This window comes from Acomys russatus, chromosome 6, assembly GCF_903995435.1.
Source record: "Acomys russatus chromosome 6, mAcoRus1.1, whole genome shotgun sequence".
Lineage (NCBI taxonomy): Eukaryota > Metazoa > Chordata > Mammalia > Rodentia > Muridae > Acomys > Acomys russatus.
The window spans coordinates 60,163,327-60,187,810 of NC_067142.1; the positions used below are offsets into that span (position 1 = coordinate 60,163,327).

A 24,484-nucleotide genomic window follows, 5' to 3' on the forward strand; every position below is an offset into this window, starting at 1 on the left:
GGTGCATGTATTGCTGGCACGCTGCAGCACTGCAGGGATCATCCTGAAACAGTATGTGACAGGAATCTTCTCCACAGAAGCAGAAGAGTGGCCGATGCAGTACAAAGTCATTTCTTGAGTTTCTGTGTATTTTCCACTGTGTTTTATTTCATCAACCATGGAAAAGTGTTAATAGACTGCTTTCAGTAAAGCTGCTGTCAATACCAGGTTAAAGGAAATTTAAGTTTTGGAAAAGTTAAAAGTACTGTGAATTTTTATGTGGAGAAAGTCATGGAAGTCAGTGCGTAATGATGAGGTGTCCAAACATCGCATGTAGGTGTTAACAAGGGAACCAAAGTAGAATCTGTGCGTGCTCTGCAGGCCACAAGCTTGTGTGCTGAACTGCCAGGCAGTTTCATGTGGTAGGATGGGAGCCATGCTCTTGAACACAGCAGTCTACAGGTTTGGGTCTGTCTGGACTCTTCAGAAAATAGCCTTGCTTAGGTGCAAAAGTCAGTCAAATGAAAAAATACCTGTGACTGCTATAGAAATTCCACTTTCTAGGTCCTCTTTAATGTTTTTGCTTCACCAAAGGAGACTTGGAAACCAGCAGCTTCTTTGAAATGGTAATGCCATTTCTCCCAATGCCCATTTACCAGTGCCCTGTTACAGTGAAAAATTTGGAAAACTATCGTCACTCCTGAGGCCTAAAGTATGCAAACATGCACATTTCTATACCTTGCAGAAGGTATAGGAATTTTAAAAACATTAGACTTTTCTATGTTTGCTCTCTTGTATTCATCTCATAAACTACTTTGAGTCTTTCATATGGGTAATGCACACTTCACTAAGTCTTGTTCTAGGGCCAGGTGCCGTGGCACACACCTGTAATCCCAGCACAGGAGAGGCTGGAGGCCAGCCTGATCTACAAAGTGAGCCCAGGACAGCCAGGAATACAGAAACCCTGACTTGAAAAGCAAAAAAAAAAAAAAAAAAAAAGGCTTGGTATAGTTTGTGATGATGGCTTCGGTACTTAACATGCCTTTAATCTGTTGTTCTGCTCTTTCCCTTTCTTTCTTTTTTTACATTTAGAAATGATTTCCTAGAAGTTGTAAATTTCTTGAAAAGTTTGACATTAAAGAGTGAAGATGAAAAGACTGAGTTTTTCAAGTAAGTCCAGAAAAAAAACCTTAAATTCACTACCTTGAATTAAACCTATGTAATCATTGAGCTTTCCTCCATGTCACATTTTCTACTGTGCCCCGGGATCGACTGTCCTAGTAATGCAGATGTACCTTCGCTAGTAACTTTTAAATGCAGAGATGGGTACAAGTCTTGCTTTGCTGGGAGGGAGGTGGACAGAAAAAAGCACTTCTGGATAGAAATGACAGGAGTGAACACAGCAAGATAAGCCCTACTGTGATTTGTGTAGCGAGTGTGAATCATGCTGGCAGGCATTTCTCAAAACAAGGGCAGGTAAGAGTGGTCTTGTGTGACAAGGCAGAGCACTGATGGCATTTGTAGATAATGGACTTCTTGCCTTGAAGCCATTGAGAGCGTGACTGTAACTGTGAGATGGCTAGCCCTCTCTTTATGGTCATTCTGCTGTTAACTTAAATCACTTGAGGCTTCGATTGGTTAGTATATAGTAGTCACCAGATAAGAAAGAGGGTGATATAAGAGAGATGGTGGACCAGTGACAGAGACACTGCGATAAGAAAGATATAAATGGCAGAGCTGGGGGCATTATAGGCTGGGAGAAAGGGCCAGTAGGAGAGGGAGGGAGCACTTGGAGTTGAGTAAGGCTGGAGCCTGTGCAAACAGGCGAGAGACAATGTCAGGGCAGTGGCTGGGAAAGGCTGTGTATTAGCAGCAAGCATGTAGCAAGCAAAAGGAAAAGAGCCAATAGCAAGTAGCAGACAAGAAGCAGATGGCCAGCAGACTACCATCGCATCAGGTGCCTACCACATCTAGCACACACCGACTGAGAAAGCTAATGGGTAGCATCACCAAATTGGAGGCTAGCAGCATCTTTTCCTCATTTGTCCTCAGATTTCTGCTGGACCGAGTGAGCTGTCTGTCAGAAGAATTAATAGCTTCAAGATTGGTGCCTCTTCTGCTTAACCAGCTGGTGTTTGCTGAGCCAGTAGCTGTTAAAAGTTTTCTTCCCTATCTACTTGGCCCAAAAAAAGGTGAATTTTTTTTCCAGTGTTACTGCTTTTTAAGGAGTTTGGTGATTATTACTCTATTTTTTGAGTGGGGTAATATTAGTTTTCTAAAGTTTGTTTGGCTCTAAAGGCACAGAACAGTTAATTCTTCCCTGATATGGTAGCTTAACTCAGGTACCAAAACCCACAGATAAATAAGGACATCTTCCGTCTTCCTGGAGAACCCTATTTCCTGCAGTAAGTGGTTATATATCTAACACACACACACACACACACACACACACACAGAGAGAGAGAGAGAGAGAGAGAGAGAGAGAGAGAGAGAGAGAGAGAGACAGACAGACAGACAGACAGACAGACAGACAGACAGACCCCACAAATGCAGTGTGGTGCATACATGAGCTTTTACTAGGTTAATGCATATACCTTCATGTCATCTTTTCAGTGAATCCTTAGGCCTGTGCTTCCTAAGTTACTGAAAGCAACCCACGTTGTTCTTAGTAGGAAGGTTGAAATTCTCCAAGATCACTTTATGTCTTGGAACTATATGTTGCCTTTTGTTTTTTTCCCTGAATGTAAAATGAAGTGGTTGCTTTAAAACTTTATAAGATCATAGTCTTCACATGGCAACACGTCAGATTAGACAATGTATTATTAATACACTAAGGAATTCAGACTTAGGTCGGATCCTGTACTGAGAAATCATTTTTTTTCTTAATTATGAAAACTTTTGAAAAAAAGATTCAGTTTTATGCGTGTGAATGTTTTCCCCTCATCTGAATTTGCTCTACATGCATACCTTTTCCCCATGGAGGTCTCAAGAGGGCACTGGATCCCCTGGAACTGGAGTTAGGGATGGTTGTAAGCAATACTGGGACCCCAACCAGGGTCGTCTGTAGTCTGCACAGTACTGTAACCAGTGAGCCATCTCCTGCCTCTAGCAGAGCTCACTGTCGTAAGTGATGTCACTTCAGCAAATGTATGGGTAGTTATTTCAGTTTCAAGTTGCATTTTCTCTCTGGATTGAGTGTTTTTACTTCAGTCATGGATTTTCCTTGTAGCTTTCCGTCCTCTCACAGTGGACTTTAGAGGAGAGCCCTTGAGTCACCTCAGTGCTCATTAAAGATGAGCCTTGTGCCAGAGCCACTAACCAAGAATAGAACAGGATGCAGATAGCACTTGAGACAGTAAAGCCTTTAAGTCATTCTGAATCCTCATAAGAAATATCTTTAGATTGGGGCTTAAGGTTTAGACACATACGTAAAATACATGTGACGTTCTGGACTCAGTTGATGAGTTATGTTCTTTCCTCTTTTCACTGAACGGCTGCTGTGTCTGTACCCTCTGATTTGGGGTAGAGAATACACCGGGAGAAACTCCTTGCTTGCTCTCGCCAGCACTGTTCCAGTCACGAGTGATCCCTGTGCTTCTGCAGCTGTTCGAGGTTCACGAGGAGCATGTGCGGATGGTGCTGCTGTCCCACATTGAGGCCTACGTGGAGCACTTTACTCAGGAACAGCTGAAGAAAGTCATCTTGCCGCAGGTCAGGACCAAGTTGCCCGTGGGGTTGTGTCAGATCTAAAGCAGGATGATGAGAAGTGGCGGAGGGCGCTGCCACTTCAGGGAGTGAAAGGAGGGTGAGGGTTTTCAGATAGTAGCTCACAAGGACTTGAGGCAGCAGCTAAATTTAAACGTTATTAGAATATAAAGGGCTGAAATTGTATTTTCAGCCCAGTCTTCTTGGTAAAGTAATTAACATGTTTAGCCTTAATTTAAGGTGAGCAGTTAGGCTTCTGTTTGCTAATTCTTGGAGGTAAATGAATGAGAAGACCGAAAGCAGGCCTAAGCAGGCCCATGGCTCCTCACCAGCATCTGTGGAATGTTTTATGAATATGAAATACAATTGTCCATAATTACATTATGGTAACTGCCATGGAGAGATTTGTTATCAGTGATTTCCAACCTGTTTATCTACCATCAGGGATGTTAGTATTCACTCTTCTAGGAGTTTTACACTTGCAGTCACTTTTTATGCTATAAAGTTATTACAGTGGCATGAGTCAAAACAGGAGGAATGTATCTGAAGATCTGAAGCAGGCCTGCATGCTGTAGGCCTCGCTGCTCTGTGCTTGTCTCATGAGGCAGCCTCCCATTGCCATGGAGCCTTCGCTCAGGGCTGCCTCATAATTTGGCTTTGGGGAGTTGGAGCAGTGGAATGAGACCGTGGCATTACCATATACCATGGGATTTTCAGGTGTTACCATGTCTGACTTGGCACAAGACACCCATCATTAATGTTAGGGCCCATCTAACCCAGGATAACCTCCTCTAAAGGCGGTCTTATTAAAAAGTGTTTTTAAAGCTACTAGCCACATGGTATCTTTCAGTTTACTTTCTGTGAGATTAACAATTCCCTTGTATTAAAGCAGCTTGTACATGTAAATTCAGGCAGGTATTTCCTTTAGGTGATGCCTTAGGGTGTCAAGCACTTCCCTTAACTTTCATGAGTCTTTGTATTGACTAGGGTCAAGGATTCCTACATTTCACAGGGTGTTAGCTAAAGCTTCAGCCCTCGGAGCCTCACCAGGGCTGGCATCTAAACGGACTTCCTGATACCTTGGAAAGGATGGCTGCTAGGCTAGACTTAGTAGAGACTTGGGGATACGCAAGCCTTTTGTCACTGAACTCTCGGGGAGAGTGTCCTACCACACTGGCATTGTGTGTTCCTAAGCAGCAATCTATCATAGATTGGGAAAGCAAAATATTGTTTCTTTCCCTTAGATCATTGGAGAGCCACCAGGTTAGAAACATTTAGGAAAGTGTCGTTCATTTGAAGAAGGTTGATTTCCTTTCCAGGAAAGATAGTGGTTGTCTACACTCATTCCCGGATTTTGCTCCTAGGTATTACTGGGCCTTCGTGATACCAGCAATTCCATCGTGGCAATTACTCTTCGTAGCCTGGCAGTGCTGGTGTCTCTACTTGGACCAGAAGTGGTTGTGGGAGGAGAAAGAACTAAGATCTTTAAGCGCACTGCTCCAAGTTTTACCAAAACTAGTGACCTTTCCCCTGAAGGTAAGATTAAAAATGAGCTTACTAGCTTTTTAGTATCACATAATACAGGTTTGTGTTGAGGTTAATGGTCAAGAAGCCCGAGGAAAGTTATATTTCCCTTTTCAAACTCGTAATGGATACAAAGTAATCTTTAGTGGCTTAGTGAGAATCCTTTTTTGCAAGCCCACAAAGGGACACAAATGATTTTATATATATCTGAGATATATGTGGTTTTTATAGGATTATTCTTAATGATGCTATATACTAGTCTATACCTTATTTTCAGGTATTACATATTAAAGATGTGTTTCCAGCTCAATACATAAAAACCTACCTCACTTTTACACCTAATACTTCACTGAATCCAATCCAATGATTTATAGCGGTGGATGCTGTATCGACTATAGATCTCAGATCAGTGTATAAACAGTAGTACTATAAATTCCCTTACATGTGCATCTTTATTATGTGGGGCTCAAATGCCATAGAATAGTCACTTAGTAGGTCAGAGGATATATTTCAGTTTTAGTAGGGGCTATTAAAGACTTGTTTCTTTTAACACTAGCTGGATTATTGGGTAAAAGATATTTTGAGTACTTCCTGAAATCTTTCATTTTGGTTTGTTCCCAGTGTTATTCTATATGGGAGGTAGCACAAGAATTTTGTACCAAAAGTGCAGTCGTCTTTTTGCTCCTTCTGCATGACCTTAAATATGACCATGGTCTCATTACTAAATCCTGGGTCTCTAATGCAGTTCCTTGGCTTGTAGTGCTAGGCCCTGAGGGCTGAGGGTGAAGGAGAGGAGTGCTCTAGAGAGCTGAAGCCTCATAGAGACAGGTGATGCCCTTACCCTAGCTTTAAGGTAGGGGAGTATCCAGCTGCAATCTAAGTCTTTCTGATTAATATCCAATCTTCAGTATAAGCTTTCTGGTAAACTGTTAAGACAGCTACTTTCCTCACCCAAGGTCAAATATCCAGAGCGTAAAAGTTATTTTAGTAGTTTTGTGGTATCAAGTCATTAATACTGTTAAGCTACTCTTACTAGCCTTTTATTCTTAAATGGAAATTAGAATCACAATCTTACATTGCTACCAAAACATTAAGGAATGTAACATACCAAGGTTTCCTTAAGATTTTATCTATGTAGTGCTTCATAGTTCCATCCCATCACTACAATGTGGACAGGACCGGTAGACATAACCTGTCTCTAACTGCTAGTTACAGGCAACCCATTTAATAATGGTTTTTAGTCAAATATTTCGTGATGTTCCTCTGTCTGTGCTCCTGTGCCCACTTGCCTTGACTGCTGCTCAGCAGCCGTGTGACAGATCAGTAAGCACAGCCCTCTTCTTCACTGTGGTCAGGTTCTCCCATGCATGTTGTCTGCAGCAGGCAGAGTCAGACCGCACACCTTTTGGAGAACCCCTCCTCTAACGTACTCCCTAAATGGCTCTTTTCTGGCAACGTGCCCAGCAGCAGTGAACACAGACAGGAAGAATATTACAATACTCTTTTACAGACAGGTAAGAATTTTAACTGGTTTTCCCATTGCTTCAACCTATTCCTAAGGATATTAAGTTTTGAAAATTCACATGCACCTTGGAATTCCTCTGTCTGGTCTTACCTTTCCAAACTGTTGGCTATTTACCTGAGTTTTCCACACAGTCAATTAACATTACTTGTGCTCATTTTTATATCAGATATTTTGACTTCTCCATCATAATGTACTAAAAATGTAGAGTGCAAAATATGTTAATAAAGATGTGTACTGAAAAATGTTCTGTAAATAAGTTGAGGAAGTGATAGCAGAGTAAGCCTAGATCTATTAGCACCTGAGGACATTTGAGAAAATCTGTTTCAAACGTTTTTGGGGGCCAGAAAGATGGTTCAGCAGTTCAAAGAACAAATTACTCTTAGGGGGGACACAAGGTTCTAACTGCAGCTCCAGAGTATCCAATGCTTCTAGCTTCTGCAAGCACAGGAATCACATATGCGTACCCATATGGAGATAAACATAGTTAAAAATAAATTTCTGAAAAAATAGAGTGGGCTGGGGAGATGGCTCAGGAGGTAAAAGCACTTGTGGTGAAAGGCTAATAACTCCAGTTCAATGTCTGGAACCCACATAGAGTAGAACCAGCCATGCAGCTGTCCTTTGCCTGCACTGCGGCATGCAGGTACCCATACTTTCCCACACAGTGAGCAATAAAAAAAAAAAAAAAAAAAGCAAACTTACTTGAGCACACATTTTTAGATATAATTACTACCAAGGGTAAGACTGCATCTGTATTTATTTACAGAGACTTATGCCAACAGGTATTTGGATATTTACTCAAAGATTTAAAGATCAGTTAATTGTGACAGACATGGTATGCCTTAAAATGCCATGTGCATTGGAGAACTTAAGTGGCATCTTTGCTATGTTCTGCCTAGCTAGTGTACATGGGTATTTCCAAGTAATTAGACCTATACTTATTTGCTTGCTCTTAACATTTTATGAGACTAATTCTTGCATATACTCATAGGTGATCAGTTTTCTCATGCTATTAAATTCCCTATGAATGGAATCTCAGATGTGAAAAACACTTCAGAGGACAATGGAAACTTTCCAACAAGTTCTAATAAGCCTGAGGAGTGGCCTGATTGGAGTGAGCCTGAGGAGTCTGAGCACAAAACTGCCAATGTTCAGATATGGCCCCGAGAACTGTGTGTTGTAGCAGAGTCCCAGCACACGGATCTGAACACAGAGGAGTCCTGGGATGACTGTGAGTCCAGCTTTGGTACCCAAGGAAACACAGCAGCTGGAGCCTCTGCTGCCATGCCTCTTACCTCAGGGGGACAGATGCCCGCTGCAGCTTTGCTTCCTCTCACTGAAGAGTCAAAGGGTTTGAAATGCAGTCCCTCCTCAAAGACCAACCATAGACAGCATGGGGAAGTCAAACCACTGGAAGCGTCACAAGACAGACCCCTTAAGGTTCGGTCAGAACTTGGTTTAGGAGAAGAGTTTACCATACAAGTGAAAAAGAAGCCAGTACAAGATCCCGAGTTGGATTGGTTTGCTGATATGATCCCAGAAATTAAGCCTTCAGGCACTTTTCTTATTTTACCTGAACTGAGGACAGAAGTGATGGTCCCTGACAAGGATAACATCACACCAGTAATGCAGTTTTCCTCAAAATTTGCTGCAACAGAAATGACTGAGGTGAGTTCCTTCTTTGCATTAAATGTGCTAATGTCAGGGTTTCTCTCAGAGATCCTAGCTAACAATAAACAAGTAGTTTTCTCAATGAAAATAGGTGCTTCAGGTGTCAGTGTGTTTTGTTGCAGGGAGAGGCAGAAGGCTGGGAAGAAGGAGAAGAGCTAACCTGGGAAGATAACAACTGGTGACGATGAGGAGGAGCTTAAACTTCAGGAAGAATTCTCAAAGAATACCTCAAAGCAAGCTGCATGGATGTAAAACCCCAAAGCAGCCTGTGTTCCCTGTAGCAGGAGCTCCTTCTGCAGTCTGTGCCAATTCAAGCAGAGCCCACCCTCAGAGTGCTAGCTAAGCCCTGGGTGGCAGAAGGCTCTCGGCACCACATTCTAGGAGAGAGCCTGTGTGCACCTGACTGAGGTTTCCATGCAAAACAAATAGCTACAGAAGTGCTTTCTTCCAGGATAATTCTGGAAGTAAAGAAAATAAAAAAATTCAAGCTGGTAAGCTTAACTTTGTGCCATTTCTGCAAGAGTAAAAACTCTATTGTGAAAAATAACTTACTGAAAAAAAAAAATCTAGCTGTAAAAATTTTAACTCCAAACTGCTAAGATTCCTTAGGCAGTTTATTTATTTGTTTACAGTTTATCATCTGAGTTAAAAGAAAGGTCCCTCCCTCTCCTTTGGACCTGGGCAGTTACTGTTCCACCTGTATTACACTGTACCAAAGTTCTCAATGAGAATATCCTCCCATTTTGTTCTCTATGTCGAATAAAGATTATTTTCATTTACACAAAGCTTTTATATATGATATGAAAATATACAAACATGATTTACACTTACTTCATTTACAAAACATCCAGACAAGGCATTTGAAGAATCAAATCTAGTTCCATCTGACATAGTACATCCATATTTTATATTTTACCCTCAAGCACACAGCATTTTAGCTTCTCAATTCTTTCCTGCAGTGCCTCCAGCTCCCCTAGCAGCCAGGCTGGAGCAGGAGAGTGTTCCAGTAACAACTCAGTTGTCTCTAAAGCCCCTGCTGCTGCTTGAAATGCTGTCCTGTACTCTTCTTCCCCGGGGAGCTCATGACGTGCTCTCTTCGTGCAAGGCTGGAGAATGATGAAAACATGAAACAAGTAATGCAGCAATACTCATTCTAAAGATAATGTAACAGTTATGTAGTTAGAGGACCATAAAGAAGGGCACCTTTCCCAGTTATAACAACACCTAAGTGTGCTTCTACTCTCTGTGTCCTAATTTGTATGTGGCAGAGGAGAAGGAGAATCATCCTGTGCTAGGGTCCCCAATGACAAATGCTGTCTTGCCCAACAACCATGAATGAGTATTCTTCTAAAATACCATTATGGAAAATAAAATGTGAATTTTCTAATACTAAGTTTGTAAATGATGAAAACTATAGTTTTCAACATGCTTTTGGAGCCAAGACATCTTACACAGGGAGGAAGAGGGACTGACAGGAGACCCAGATCTAATAGTTGGTTTCCTAAAGGGGAGTCACAATTTAAATTCACAGGACTTATGAACATAACTGATTTATATTATTCAGGCCTGCAGCTACATCTAAAAAAAGTATTACTGCACTATAAGTATAGAACATTGTTTTCTTATAGCCCTACAATTCCAAATTATATTACCTATGTTCAAAACACAATTTTGAATGGACATAACAGTGTCAAATTTCTACATGTGATGTTTAGAAAAATGTGATTATGAGGCTGGCTTGAGATGAGATGAACTGGACATGCTGACTGACATCTGTGGGTCAGAAAACACAATTATGTCATCATCGGTACAATATGTAACTACCAATAATAAAAAGTATATTCGGTATAATGATTACAACTATTTTTTGTAGTTCTTGTCTGTGCTGGTAACATTTCAGGAAAAGTATATAGTTTTTTTTTTTGTTTTTGATGTGCAAGTTTCATAAAATGAGAATTTTACGTGCCTAGATTTTCCTTGAAATCCAACATGAGGATTTCTTGTTTGACTGATAACCATACTGCTAAAAAGCAGCCCGTACCTGTAAAGCCGACCCCTTTGCTTCTTCTACAGTCACCTTAGCAACGGGCTCCCAATCAGCGCCTTTCTCCTGCTGCACACTGTCCATACTGGCAGTCTCAGTTTCATCTGTAAGTCCTGTCTGTCAAAGATCACCAAAACCCACTGAGACACGAATGTTGTCTACTAGATACCAAGTGGTATGAGACACAGAAGATGAAAGGACTGACTAGTTTATGTGAATGTAAGTGCTGAGAGTTTGTGAAAACCATCCTTGTTTAACCTAGAATTTGCCTGGTCCTAGGTTAGACAGACTCCTCTTAATGTAGCCTGAATACAATCCCCCTGAATGCAGTGGTTCTCAACCCTCCTAATGCTGCAACCCCTTAATACAATTCCTTGCGTTGTGCTCACACCAACCATAAAATTTTAACTTCATAATTGTATTTTTACTACTGTTATAAAGTACTCTTAAATATAATACATATACATACATACATGTTTAGTGACAATGCATATATGTAAGTTGTATACACAGAGACCCAGTTAAGTACATGCTTATGTGTAATTTTCCTGGTATTAAATCACTAGGTTTGACAGGTCTGCATATTAGTTTTTCAGTTGCCTCTCTATCATAATACTAGTATGTCTAAATTTTCAGAGTACATATGCTATCCCTATACTTGAAATTTTTTATTTTACTGAACAACTGTAGAAACACCACTTGAGCTGGGTATGATAGTACACCTTAATTTCAGCACCCAGGAGACCCAATCTACAAAAACAAAATCTGACTCTGTGTTTTAGAAAAACACACTGAAATCATACTAAAGTATTTTAGAAACCATAATCATAGGCCTTGTATGTTGTAGTCAATTAGAATTAGCATATGTTTTCATCTTATTGCCAAGGTTATCAATGTTGTTATATCTCAGTCTTACAGATACAGTGACTTAAAGTGATTTACTTCTCTGATGCATGCTCTTAACTGAGTCATACAAGTTGTTTTTCCCTTTACGTTTATACAAAATGCCTCAGATTTCTTTTACAGACAATCAGGACCCAAGTATGAGCATGAAATTCATACACCATCCCCGAGGTAATCTTATACAATGTTTTTAGTAATTTTATGCATGAAATAAGATTTCACTGCAAAGTATTTTCTATTTTTTCCTCACATTGGTGGCTCACAAATGTCAGATTTTGGAGTACTTTGGCTTAGAGATGTTTAGCCTATCTGTATTAGCGCACTGTGCAGAAACACCCTATAGTTTGTTAAGGCTGGGGTGATAGCTTAGTGGCAAAGCACTTACCTATCATATGCAAAGCCCTGGTTCAAAAACCCCAGTACCAAGAAGAAAATGTTTAAGCTAAGGTGCTTAGAAGTATATAATTTTAAAATATATGATAAAAATAAAACATGGACCTTATATATAAATAATAAATACCTTTTCCAAAAAAGCTACAACTTTGTTCTTGATTTCCTCAGAACCAAGATACTGTGGAACTATCTCCTCATGATTTGTTCCCTATTAAAAAACAGTAAACAAGACAGGTCAATTATAGTTCAGCAACTTAGTAAATTTTAAATTTTTCTAATTTTAAAAACTACCTTGCCAGATGTGGTGGCACACCCCTTTAATCCCAGCACTCAGGAGGCAAAAGCAGGCAGATTGCTGTGAGTTCAAGGCCAGCCTGGTCTACAAAGCAAGTCCAGGACAGCCAAGGCTACAGAGAGAGACCCTGTCTCGAAACAAAACAAAACAAAACAAAACAAAAAAAACAAAAAACAAAAACGAAACAACAAAACACCACCTTAACTGAAAACTCATTTTAAAAGAAAGTAGTAACCAAGACTTCTCAAAGGCAGTACAATCAGAGTTCTACAGAGCCTTGAGATACAGTGTAATTCTGGCTTCTGTACACACAGTGCTGCAAGGTTTGATTACTTGAGTCACTCTTAAACCAAATGCATGACTGCACACAAATGGGTCAGAGCAGAAGCATTCATCTCACAACAAAGGGAGCTCTCCTTTCTAGGAATGTGCTAAGTAAGAGCTTCTCTTCAAGAACTAATCCCTAGTGCTGCCTAAGCCAGGATCCAAGTCAGGCAGTTGACTGGATACTTGATCCTCTCTGATCAGAGAACATTGGGAAAATCACTTCATTGCTCCTCATAAGCATATTATTAATATCTCCTCAGCAGGAGAGCTCACAACTGAGTTACATAAGGATCTCAGCATTTTTAAATGTTTTAGAATGCTAAAAATAAGGTTACTATTATAAGCTGGTCTTACCTCAGCAAACTGAGTAAATGCCTCCAAAGTATGCTGCTCTAGCAGCCAATTCCTGTTGGCCATCAGTAAAGCAAGAACAGAAGACAGGTTGGGCAGCACCTTGTCCTATGAAGAAAACCAAACCTTGCTGGAGAAAAAACAACTGCAGGATATTGTCAACTTTTGGGGCACACTGTCCCTATGTCCTTGCTCAAATCCTTCTAATAATTTCCAGTTCCCTTCAGGGTATAACCAGAGGTTTACAATGAGCTGTAAAGCATCACCACCATTGCTATACTAGATACTGAGTAGTCAGGCATGCTCCTGTCTATGAGGCTTTCCACTGTTTATCTATCCCCTGTTCAGAACTCTTGCAGAGACTGCATGGCTTTCTTCCCCTTCCCTTGATTTTACCCACCTACCGCCCTAGTAAGGGCTCCCTTGATTTTACCCCCATTTGGAATTATCCCCTTCTCTGTTTTATTTTTCCTAGCACTCACCACCACTTACTACGATGTGTCAGCTGCTTCATGGGACTAAGACTGGGAGTTTAGGTCATTACACCACCAAGAGATAAACCAGCACCTACAGAAGGTACTTACTTGACCTGTCTCTGGCTTTGAGTGTGGCAAATGCTCATGAATCTCAACTATTTTTTCAGGACTTGCCCTTACCTGGCCAAATCTGTAAGGCACTGCTATTTCTGATGACAAAGCATTTGTCACATAGGTTCTGCAACCATGTATCATCGATAACTCTGCAGGAACAAAACTACGCTCTAGAATAGTTATTTTATAATAAAGAATATACGTCTGCAGGTCAAGCACTCTGAAGGCTGAAATAGGAATGTAAATTTGAAACCAGCATAGGCCACATGTTGAGACCCTTTCCAAAAAGAAGGATGACAACTCAAATGCAAGTTGGTATTTCTGTCTAAAAGGAAAAGAAAAGAAAGGAAAAGAAAGCTGCCACCATCTACGTTTATCTAATGAACCACAAGTTTACATGATGGAAACGGATGATTTGATGTCTTTTTCTTGTGAAGAAGTAAAAGAAACCTTTTGACATTCAAGGATTTTTATCACTACGTACTAAAATACTGTATTTCATACTTTCTGATTATAGAAAGGGTTCTTATCAGAGCTTTTTATAGTCCCCCTTTGAAGGTAAAGCAAAGCCAAGAATCTAGAAATACTGAGACTTTATTAGGATAGTAAGACAAAGCTCCCAGTTTAAGAGAATCTAATATTATAGTAAGGTCTAAAAATTTGGCAGGAGTCTTTCCCTAGGCCTCTAGAATATAATTTTGGAAGTAAAATACATATTTGTCAGCTACTTATATATTGCCTATAAGACACGTGTCTTCTTTAGATTCTTGGAACAGACTATCTCAGAGTACTCTAAGTGTAAATGTCACTTATTACTTCCTCAGATGATGGGATGCATTGAGAGCTGTACTCAAGCTGTATGAATACACCGCTTAGGCTGAGCACAGAGCATTCCTACATATTCCTAGGCTTAGGCCTAGAAGCTTCTAATCTCTGTACAATCTAATCTTCTGTAAACCCGAACCTTGAACATTTCAGCTTCCAGCCTCTAACCTAGGCCTAGAATGTTCATCCTCTTGAGAGTTACTACTGAATAAATTCATCCTTTCTGAACTCCCATTGGCTGGTTCAATTCAGCTGTTCTGGCCTAAACTCCTCTCCAAGATGATTGATTCAAACTGGCTTCTTTTGGCTTCTGACCGAACTGCTCTGCTTGGCCTCAAACTAACTCTAGCAATATGCTTTTAATCTTCTGGCTCCTTCTCATTCTCTGGCTCATTCTGTCTTCACCTGTGTCTAAGCATGTTTTCTCTGCAACCTTTCCCTGTAAAACTGTCCAGTAAAAACTGCCTCCCAGTAAAACTCTATTAAAAAAACCTTTGACTCCTTCTCCCTGCACTGCTCTTAAGAAGCCTCTTTCCTGTCATGCTCACTTGAGAGCTGAGCATATCCTATCTCTGACTCATTCTGTCAAATCTTTCTCTGATCCATCACTTTGTCTGCCCCTCAATTAGACATCACTTCAAACATCGATGCTTCAGCTATAAACTAATCTTACTTTTATTGTTTGGGATTAAAGGTGCTTACTAAGAGTGTATCGGTATTCCAACCATATCATACTGTAATCCAGGGCATGTCTGCACTCCAGCCAGATTACATAGACCTAGAAGGTCTTGAACAGCCATGTTGCTGGATTAAAAGTCCTCAAGAACTAGGCAACTTGATAAATTTTGTGTGCCAATTCATATTTTTTAAAATAATAACTTAAAATGTGCTCCATTTTGACAACTACCCTTATTTGAAAGTATCTTTTCCACAACTTTTGGCTAGTAAACTCATGCATCTGTAGAAATCAAAAACCTATACCCAGTGTGGCTCACACCACAGCCCAGCACTTAAGAAGGCCGAAGCAATACAACTGCCTCAGGTTCTAGGTCAGGCTAGGCTACAACATGAGGCCCTGTCTCAAAACCAAACAAAACAATCAAAAGCTTAAAATTCCCCTAGTCATTATAGACATTTTGTATTTTTGTTAAAAGTATATTACCTGGATATCTTTAGGTATAAAAAGTTTGCCCAGAGAAGATATAAAATCCAGCACTGCTAAAGAGACGTGGTCGGGAAGCTCTAGTTTAATTAGCGGGGTCAGTACAGTTACAACCTAAAGAGGTGAAAACAAAGAGTAGTTAAAAGGTGTGTGTGTGTGTTTGTGTGTGTGTGTGTGTGTGTGTGTGTGTGTGTGTGTGTGTGTGTGTGTGTGTGTTGTGTGTGTGTCTTACTGTCAAGGTGTGCTTGTAGGGGAAGAGACAAAATTCAGAACAGCCAATGGCTGGTCTACAAGCCTCAATTGTGGAAACTGAGTAAGAACAAACATCAGATCAGAGTTGTTAATGTAGCTTCCCACCACAGTCTCTTGCCTCCAACTCATGTGTGCTTTGCTACTAAACCAGTCAGAAAAGTACCCAGTATATAGCCAAGTGGCAAGAACACTAATAGAAGGAAGAAAGACATTAGGTAACAATCCTGATGAAAACAAGTAAAATGATACATTCAGTTTATGAGGAAACATGTACAGGGGCTGGAGATGTAGCTCAGATGGTAGAATGCTTGCCTAGTATGCGCAAAGCACTAGATTCAATTTCCCAGCACTGCATAAAAATTTATTCTAGCGATAAAGGCGGGAGGAAACGAAGTTCAAAGGCATTCATTCTCTGCTACCTAATGAGCTTGAGGCCAGTCTGGGCTCCATAAAACTTAAGGGGGAGGGGGAGACAAAGGAGAAAAGGGAGAACTGGCTAAAGATCATTGCAGTTCACAAACAATAAGCAAAGAGCCAACTTGACCTTTCTTATTACCTGACTTATCAGCTGCAGATCTACAGTTTGGATGCAGAACGCCAGTAGCTGAAGTAAAAGGCTAAATGTCTGTTGAACATAAGGTTGGCTCATTACCTTGAACAAGAAACAAAAATAATTCTGTGAGAATTTAGAACTACATGATGTAAGAGTTTTTCCTCAACTACACACGGCACTTAGTTATTAGAGAAGAACCTCAATTATGAGAATCCCTCCAATAGACTGCTTGTAGATAAACGGTAGAGTCTCTGTGGTGCTGCCACCCGGGCAGGTGGGCCCGAGTGCTGTCAGAAAGCAGATGGGGCAAGTCACAAGAAGCGAGTCAGCAAACAGCACTCCTCCAAGCACCTGCACTTGTTCTATCACTGCGCTCCTGCCTTGACTTTCCTGGGTTGAGGGTTATAAGACATAAAATGAAATCTTTCCTCTTCGAGTTGCTTTTGGTCATGGTATTGTATCAAAACAGAAAGCCTAACTAAGACACACACAAGAATAGCTACAATAGCAGGATTTTACCAAGCATTCATTATATACCAGTCAATACATGTGGTTTAGAATCGACCTCACCTATATATATGCTTTACATCAGTTATGAGTGGTAGATAATAGCATCCCCACCGTAGTATTAACAGACTGAGGAATCACATGGCTAGGAAACGGAGAGCCATCATTCAAATCCAGGTGATTTAAAGGGGGTCTAATTACTCTAGTCACAGTTTGTGATATGTCACACTGCTGTGATGCCACATCCCAGCACAGGTGTGCTGAATGGCTGTGTGACATATAATTATCAGTAGCAGCCTCTTGCTGAAGGGACACCACTGCAGGACGGTAACGTGACCATAAAAATGGATCATAAAACCTGGTCTTTCTGCAGTTTGGGTTTTGCTCTTAGGTTCCTCTGGTTGCCAGAGGTCACTTGTTCAGTCAGAGAAAACAAACATTGTATTTTGATCTTTAAAATAAGAAATATAAGTTTACAACAGTATGTAGGGCATATGTTCTAACTTTAGCCTAATAATCACTTGACTTCCTAGCTTTGCTGGGAAGAGGAATACAAATTAGCTAGTAATACAAATTACCAGTCCCTTTCACTTTTAAGTCAACTCACTGTTGTCATCTAAATTGTTTTATTAAAAAAACCTCAAAACGACAAGTAGATATTAGTCCAACACAGGGAAAAAATAAAACTTACCTTTAAAAAGGGTCCAACAAGTTCATAAACATAGGTAGATGGGCTGTGACTGCCAGTTTGGTAGGGTCTAAGATTAATCTTTTATCACATTTAAAAAACAAAAACAAAACCAAAAAACCCTGCCTGAAACCCTGCCTGAAATCCTGCCTGAAACCCTAACCCTGAAACCCTGCCTGAAACCCTAACCCTGAAAGGGCCTAAGGAGGTTGGCTATAGAGAAGTGCCTAATGTGCAAGTATGAGGGCCCAAGTTCCTGAGTCCCAGGACCCCACACAAGCTGAGTGTGAGCAGGGCTCATCTGTAAGCACAGGGATGGGAAGAAGGGCAGCACACAATCAGATCCCTGAAGCTCCAGGTTCAATGAGAGATGCTAGCTCAAAAACTAAGGTGAAGCGCAGTCAAGAAGACACCCAGTGTTAGCCTCTGGCCTCCACAACACTCCTTCACCCATACACACATATGCAACAACTGCCTGGGAGAAAACACAGTGTAGTGAATTCTAATCATAACTTTTACCCATCCCCTCAAGAAATTAGAAATTTTAATCTACAGGGGAACTCCAATATCCTCTTGTCAATATTCTGTAGTTTTTAAAGAAATGAGTAGTTTTCCTTACTTGTTCAGTGTTTAGAGAAGCCCACAGCTGGCCCACAACTTCAGTGACCACAGTTAGTTGTCTAGTATCTAAGGTGTCGCCAGCAGAATTACATACAGTAAACAACGCAGAGAGTGCTGTGTTCTAGAAGGGGAGAAAAGGAAAGTCTGAGTTGATAGATAAATCTAGTCTAAAGGACCAGAGGCCCAAAGACAAACACTGTATGAATTACTCATTACTTTTTATAAAAATTCATAGACATTTTGAAATTTTCATTTAAAATAGCAATTGTATTGAATTTTACTATGTTCTGTGCATATGATGCTGTGACTTTCTGTTGTTACTCTGGTTAGTTGGCTGGGTTTGTTTGTTTATGTTTTGTTTTTGACAACTTGACAAAAGCTAGAATTATCTGGGAAGAGGAACCTCAATTAAAAACATGCCTCCATCAAAGTATCTGTAAGCAAGTGTGTAGGGCATTTTCTTGATTGGTTATTGGTGTGGGAGGTTGTGCCACCTGGCCCCTCCCCCACCATAAGCAGGTTCTAACTGTCGACAAGAGCAGGCTGAGAATGTGATGGGGAGAGAGCTCAGAAGTGGGATTCCTCCATAATTCTGCTTCAGTTCCTGCCTTGAGTGTCTGCCCCACTGTCCCTTGATAACGGGGACTCTAAGCTGAAATAACCTCTTTCCTCCCGAGTTGCTTATGGTCATTGCGTTTGTCATGGTAATAAAAACCTAAAACATAGTGAGCAAGGGTAGCCTAATTTAAAATACCCATCCCAAAAAAATTATATATATACACACACACAAACACTGTGTACCCAGCAATCTACATAGGTTACTAGATTTTTATGATTTCTGGTGTTTTACCATGAGATGCTACAGAAACACTCCATTTTATAAGCAAATACTGCACTTAAAAAATACACTGTCTCTCAGTACTCAGGGAGGCAGAGGCTGGTGGACTGCTGTGAGTTCAAGGACAGCCTGGTCTACAAGCAAGTCCAGGACAGCCAAGGGTACACAAAGAAATCTTGTCTCAAGAAAACAAACAAACAAACAAAAAACCCACCACCACAAACAACAGAAATACACTGTCTAGAATCTGACCCTTGAAAAAACCCTTTTCTGGATTCAGTTTTGCATCTACATATAAATACTCAGATTTCTTTCTGGCTTGTACTAAAGTCTGGGGATGGTGAAGGCCATACTTGAATATCCACACTCATATTGGAATTGCTTTATAACATCTCATTCAAGATTAATCTATTTCCTTTTACAAATGAATACATTTTAGTATGAGTTTTTAAAATTACACAATTTTTGAAGATTAAGGCTTTTACCTAATATACCCAAAATATTTTTTATTATAAAAGTATAATGCATATTGAGAGTCTGACTGACCGCTGAACAATTAGAAACTAGTCCACATTAAATATAAATGACACATTAACCTACTCATGACTAGCTATGATAAAAAATTTCTTTGGTTTTATGTAAATGTTTTAAACTACCTTAATAATTATGGCCAACTGCCATTTTATAACAGAATAGAAGGACGACTCAGTGTGAAATGTATGCCCTGAGCAACTTCTAACTAAAACTAAAAGAGAGTCTTCAAGTCATTGAATGTATACTTTATCCCTGCTAAGTTTTTGCACACTTACCATGAAGAGGCATTTATATTGTGTACTGCTTTTCAAGAATATATATCTGAAAGGATAGGGTTCTAATTGTTTCCTGTTATATCTATTCCCCAATGGCTAAAACAAAATTTGCTTCATAAGAGCATTCAAAGTACATTTGTTGAACAAATGAATAAGCAAATGAAGACTGAAGAGGGACATTCAACTGCATGTACTGTATCTGGTCATTTTTATATGCATGTATTTTCTACTTATAGGTGAATCTCTTGTTTTATGAGGAAGCAAATAGATAACATCAAGGCTCAGAACAGGTTTCTATAAAATGTATAAAAGAATCATGTTTAAGCTGGTCATAACGGCACACACCTATCACCAAGCACTAAGGTGGCTAAGTTAAAGTCATGAGTTCAAAGCTATCCAGGGCAGCGTGGTAAGGGAGAAGAAGTGAATCATATCTGCTTCATCCAGTCAGGTGTTGGTAAAAATAGTGAATAAGGTGCTATCATGCTTTCCAAATGTGTCTGAACCAACAGAACCCTTCCTACTCAACAAGACAATTTACATTAATCGATGTAATTTTCTCAAAGATCCTTTTATAATATACAGATCTAAAAATATTGCTAGGTTTTGAAGGAGAGCACATGCACAGAGAGTCCCTATTACCTAAAACAGTGCTTACTAAACATCTCACCAGAAAGCCAAGTTCTGCCAAAGTGTGATCACTGCTCAACCACTTCCTGCACTGTGCTGTGCATACTCTGAACACTTCATATGCAGCTCGTTTCCTGAGATCAGCAGATAACGCCTGGAAGGAGATATGCTGCCACAGAGGCAAGTTGTCTGCTTCCTTTGGAGGAAATCTCTGGATAAATTCCACCTGAAATAAGTTGACAATGAAATGAGAAACTTCAGACTAATGGATGACTGGGTACATAAGAACTAAGGTTTATGTCAACACTTATGCCAGGTATGGTGGTACATGCCACAACCCAGCATTCAGGAGGCAGAGGCATAAGGATCTCTTCAAGTTTAAGATAGCCCTAATCAACATAGTGTATTCCAGGGCAGCCAGGGTCACATACTCAGATCCTGTGTCAACAAACAATTTTCTTTAATCTATCTGCTTCTTAAATGCACAGTAAGATCACTGAGTATCAGACCAACATGACATAAACCAGAAAGATTATTTTTATTGTGCTGTATTTGTTTCTAAAATGAAAAATCACACTTATAAAGCATGATACAAAATGCACTAAGGAGTGTTAAATAATGTTTACTTCATTATTATTCATACCAGATATTTTATCTTCTTTCTACCCATTAGATCTGCATCTTACAAGTACTTATCACTTTATATAACTGGCTCAAACTAATATTCCAGATGACAAAATTAATTCACCACTCTCCTGGCTTTTATCTTATTTTACTGCATTTGAGAATATGAAGCCAAAGATCATAGGTCCAGTTTTCAAATGGACTAGGTGGCTCTGCTATGCCTTAAAGGACATACTAAATTAGTTTTCCAAAAGGAAGTTACAAAACAAAACAAACAACAACAACCTCAACAAAAAATGATTGTGATTAGTAAATCTGTCTTTCCATTAAAATACAATCCAAAATGCTTACCATGTTAACAGAAAAACAATACTAGTCTGTTAAAATGCAAAAGTCAAGAAGACTTAATAAATATAGGAACTGAAAGTTCAAACCAGTAATACAAATGTTAATTAGATTTTGGTTGAAAAAATAAATGATAGTCTATTTAATTGCTAAATCTGTAGAACCTAATTAAGAAGTACACTAGTGTATTTACAAAAATTAAGAATTTAATTTAAAGTTTCTATACTTCACTAACAAAACAAAATCTCAACAAAAATGAACAAAATCCCTTCTAAGACCAAAGCAATACATTAAACTTGCTAGTTGGACCTTTGTATTATATATTATATATGAATTCTATTTCATTTGCAGAAAATATTTAGCTGACAAGATGACAAGCAAGAGATTGTGTGGTCATCTACTGTGACAGAGGCTACAGGTGGAAAAATGGATCCTTCAGGAGCCGAGTGTCAATTATACTAACTTTAGCAGTAAATAGTTGAACTGCATCAGGAAAGCCATGATTTGGTTGACCAGGAAAATCAGCTCAGAACCATTCTTCCTTAGAATAGAGTCAATCAATCAATGAATAAGTTCCCTTTTAAAAAATAAATGACATATAATGTCCTACACAATAAAATTGTTTTTAAAAAGGTGTTACCAAGACTGATCACTTAAGAGTTCAAGACTGATGGACAGTGGTGGGCACACTTTAATCCCAGAGGCAAAGGCAGGCCAGCCTGGTCTACAGAGCTCGGTCCAGGACAATCAGAGCTACACAAAGAAACGTTATCTTGGAAAAACAAAACAACAAAAAAGTTCATGACTCTATGCTGAGGTTGAAACATCACTTTAAATACTTTAAACTGCTGGGACTGACAGTTCAAACAAGAAGAGTGAAGTACAAGAAAATATTATGTAGAAAATTAAGATTGCTCCTTTAGATCCAGCCTGCTGTGGAAGTTACCATTCCCTAAGCAGGGAGTCCTGACCGGTGAGAAGAGTGAAAACTGAGTTCAGCACAAGCTAGCATGCATGCACTCATTTCTCTCCCATCTTAACTACAGATGTGAAATGACTGACTGAATTTCCTGCCTTGACCTCCCTGCAATGACAAACTTAGACCTGGAATTTCAGCCAAATCAATTTTCTTCCTTAAAGTTGCTTTTTGTCAATGTTTTATCACAGCAACAGAAGTAAAACTATAACACACAATTGTTATTATGTTTAAATAAGGTACATTACTTTTCCTTCAACCAGATTAACAACTAAAATAAGTTGAATATGTATTATAGCTCAGTATTCTGTTATTCTCCCCATGGAAACAGAAACATGTGTCAGCTGTAGTAAAACATATCCAATCCGATGTGGGTCAATGCTGTATCACTGATATAACTCAGGATCCAAGTCAAGGCCAAAGGGCTTTACAGGCAAATTTCTTTCCTGAACCTAGTGGGCCATGTTAAGTGCTTAATAATGAAAGCAAACTGCTGAGCCTTATTCACACCCACCACTGCATTTGGTCAGAGTCTAAAATACAAACAAACAAAAACTCTGCTACTGGAGTTGCAATGGTGAAACTTCAGTTCCAATCTCGCAGACTGCAGAAGGCTACTCAGGCCCATAAGACAGGAATCTCAATCATGACAAAGCTTGGTGACTTCACAACAGTGAGCAACTGAGGCTGTCATACTTGGAATTTTCCCATAAAAGTCAATTTTATTTACTCTGAAAAACTAAGATGCATCATTCAAAGCATAATAAAATTAATAAATAGAATACAAAGACACAAAGCTAGCTCATAGCCCACAGTATCTTAAAGGTATGAAAGAAAAAAAAAAAAAAAAAAAAAGCAAGAAAAAAAAGAGGAAAAGAGAGAGAGAAGGGAAGTTCAGGAAGACTGAGTCAGATCATCTGTAACCTGAAACAGGATATCAAAATCTACAGACCTAAAACCAACTGCCAAAACGTCAACGTTCATTTGTGTTTCAGTTATACTACACTTAAATACAGAATAAAGGGGAGGAGATCTGAGTTCCACTGAAGACACTGAAACAGACAATACCCTTGCCTGATAGAGTGGAGCCATGAAGAAAAAGAGACGCTTCAACAGTGCTGATAGGTTGCTAAGCTGGATACACTCTCCAGGGCAAGATTTGATCTGGAAGACAGGAGAGAAGAGAAAGATTTAAAACCAGTCAGATTGTAAGACATAATTATATGCCAAAAATACTAATGACTCTTTCTGAGACACAAGACTGTAGCTATCTTTAATTTTTAATTCAGAGCTGTTTTAAATTTCTTTGCTTCAAAGAAACTTGGTTGCTTTGATAATGAGAAGGGACTCTTAGGTTACATTTAAAAACACTGTAATTACCACTCTGGTAACTATGTATGTTAATGTTACTACTCAAAATAATTATATCATTTTAAAAAATTTAAGCACAGTAATGTACACTGAAGATTGAGTTGGCATTTTAAGAGAACCCCAACCCTCAGGAGGCTGAGGCAAGAACACCTTGAGTTAAAGGCCAGCCTAGACTAAATAAGATAGCTTGTTTTTAAAAACTACAAACTAAGAGGAACTGGAGAGAGAGCCCAGCAGTACAAACTTGGAGAGGGCCTGAATTTGGTTTCCAGCACCCAGATCAAGCCACTTACAAACTGCCTGTAATCCAGCTCCCATGGATCTGACACCTGTGACACCTGGCCTCTGTGAAAACCTGCATTTACCTGCCCATATACACACAGGCACATATAATCTTAAAAAAAAAAAAAAGTTTTTATTGTTCAAAAATGATGAAATTTTTTATTTAAAAAAATAAGTAACAAAGAGTGAAGACATGTAAGGGATCACTCTCTCCAACAGTAAGTGCCAGGCTGTGAGCTACAGAGGTATGATGCCGGCTGTTTAGGGTCTGCTACTCTTCACTGGGGTACACAGTCACTAAAGAAAAGGCAGAGACATAGTACACAGTAACCACTAAGAAGGCAAGGGTGACCGGGCTCAGATACGATCATGTCAAAGGCTAGGGATAAAGGCAGTGACAAAAATGTCAAAAGCGCTTCATATAGAACACATCTCATATTAAAAAAAAAAAAAAAAAATCACCCTAAGGAAACCAGTAAGTCCATGTATGCCTGTACTCAATGACAAATCATTCCCTAAGAACAGAGATCACAATCACCATCCTGACTAAAACATAACAAAATCATAGGAGAGCTAAACGTGTATGAGAGCTGAGCACTTAGAGACCAATATCACAGCATTTTCACTTTCACCTTCCATTTCATTTTAAACACACTCTCAATTGACTTTGACTTTTCTTTCACCACAACAAACA

At 39.5% G+C, this 24,484-nt stretch overlaps 2 protein-coding genes across 6 annotated transcripts in view; one reads left to right on the plus strand and one right to left on the minus strand.

Annotated features, from left to right (window-relative positions):
• Scyl3 (SCY1 like pseudokinase 3) overlaps positions 1-9,616 on the plus strand; it is a 37,292-nt gene extending 27,676 nt beyond the window's left edge. For all 3 annotated transcript variants that reach the window (XM_051147733.1, XM_051147731.1, XM_051147734.1), the window contains 7 exons: positions 1,072-1,149; positions 2,032-2,171; positions 3,506-3,690; positions 5,049-5,220; positions 6,564-6,722; positions 7,725-8,401; positions 8,527-9,616. In XM_051147733.1, coding sequence (XP_051003690.1) covers positions 1,072-1,149; positions 2,032-2,171; positions 3,506-3,690; positions 5,049-5,220; positions 6,564-6,722; positions 7,725-8,401; positions 8,527-8,586 — 1,471 coding nt within the window. In that variant the 3' untranslated portion in view covers positions 8,587-9,616. The remainder of the gene's footprint in view (positions 1-1,071; positions 1,150-2,031; positions 2,172-3,505; positions 3,691-5,048; positions 5,221-6,563; positions 6,723-7,724; positions 8,402-8,526) is intronic.
• The window catches only part of Firrm (FIGNL1 interacting regulator of recombination and mitosis), a 44,876-nt gene continuing 29,701 nt past the window's right edge, over positions 9,310-24,484 (minus strand). For 2 of the 3 annotated variants that reach the window (XM_051147735.1, XM_051147736.1), the window contains one exon: positions 23,164-23,301. Coding sequence is in view for 1 of the 3 variants with exons in the window: in XM_051147737.1 (XP_051003694.1) it covers positions 9,310-9,510; positions 10,446-10,565; positions 11,872-11,952; positions 12,721-12,825; positions 15,295-15,408; positions 16,103-16,198; positions 17,914-18,036; positions 20,233-20,418; positions 23,212-23,301 (1,116 nt within the window). In the remaining 2 variants the exon portion in view is untranslated. Of the gene's footprint in view, positions 9,511-10,445; positions 10,566-11,871; positions 11,953-12,720; positions 12,826-15,294; positions 15,409-16,102; positions 16,199-17,913; positions 18,037-20,232; positions 20,419-23,163; positions 23,302-24,484 lie in introns of those variants that run through there. The other variant, XM_051147737.1, reaches the window with a different exon arrangement.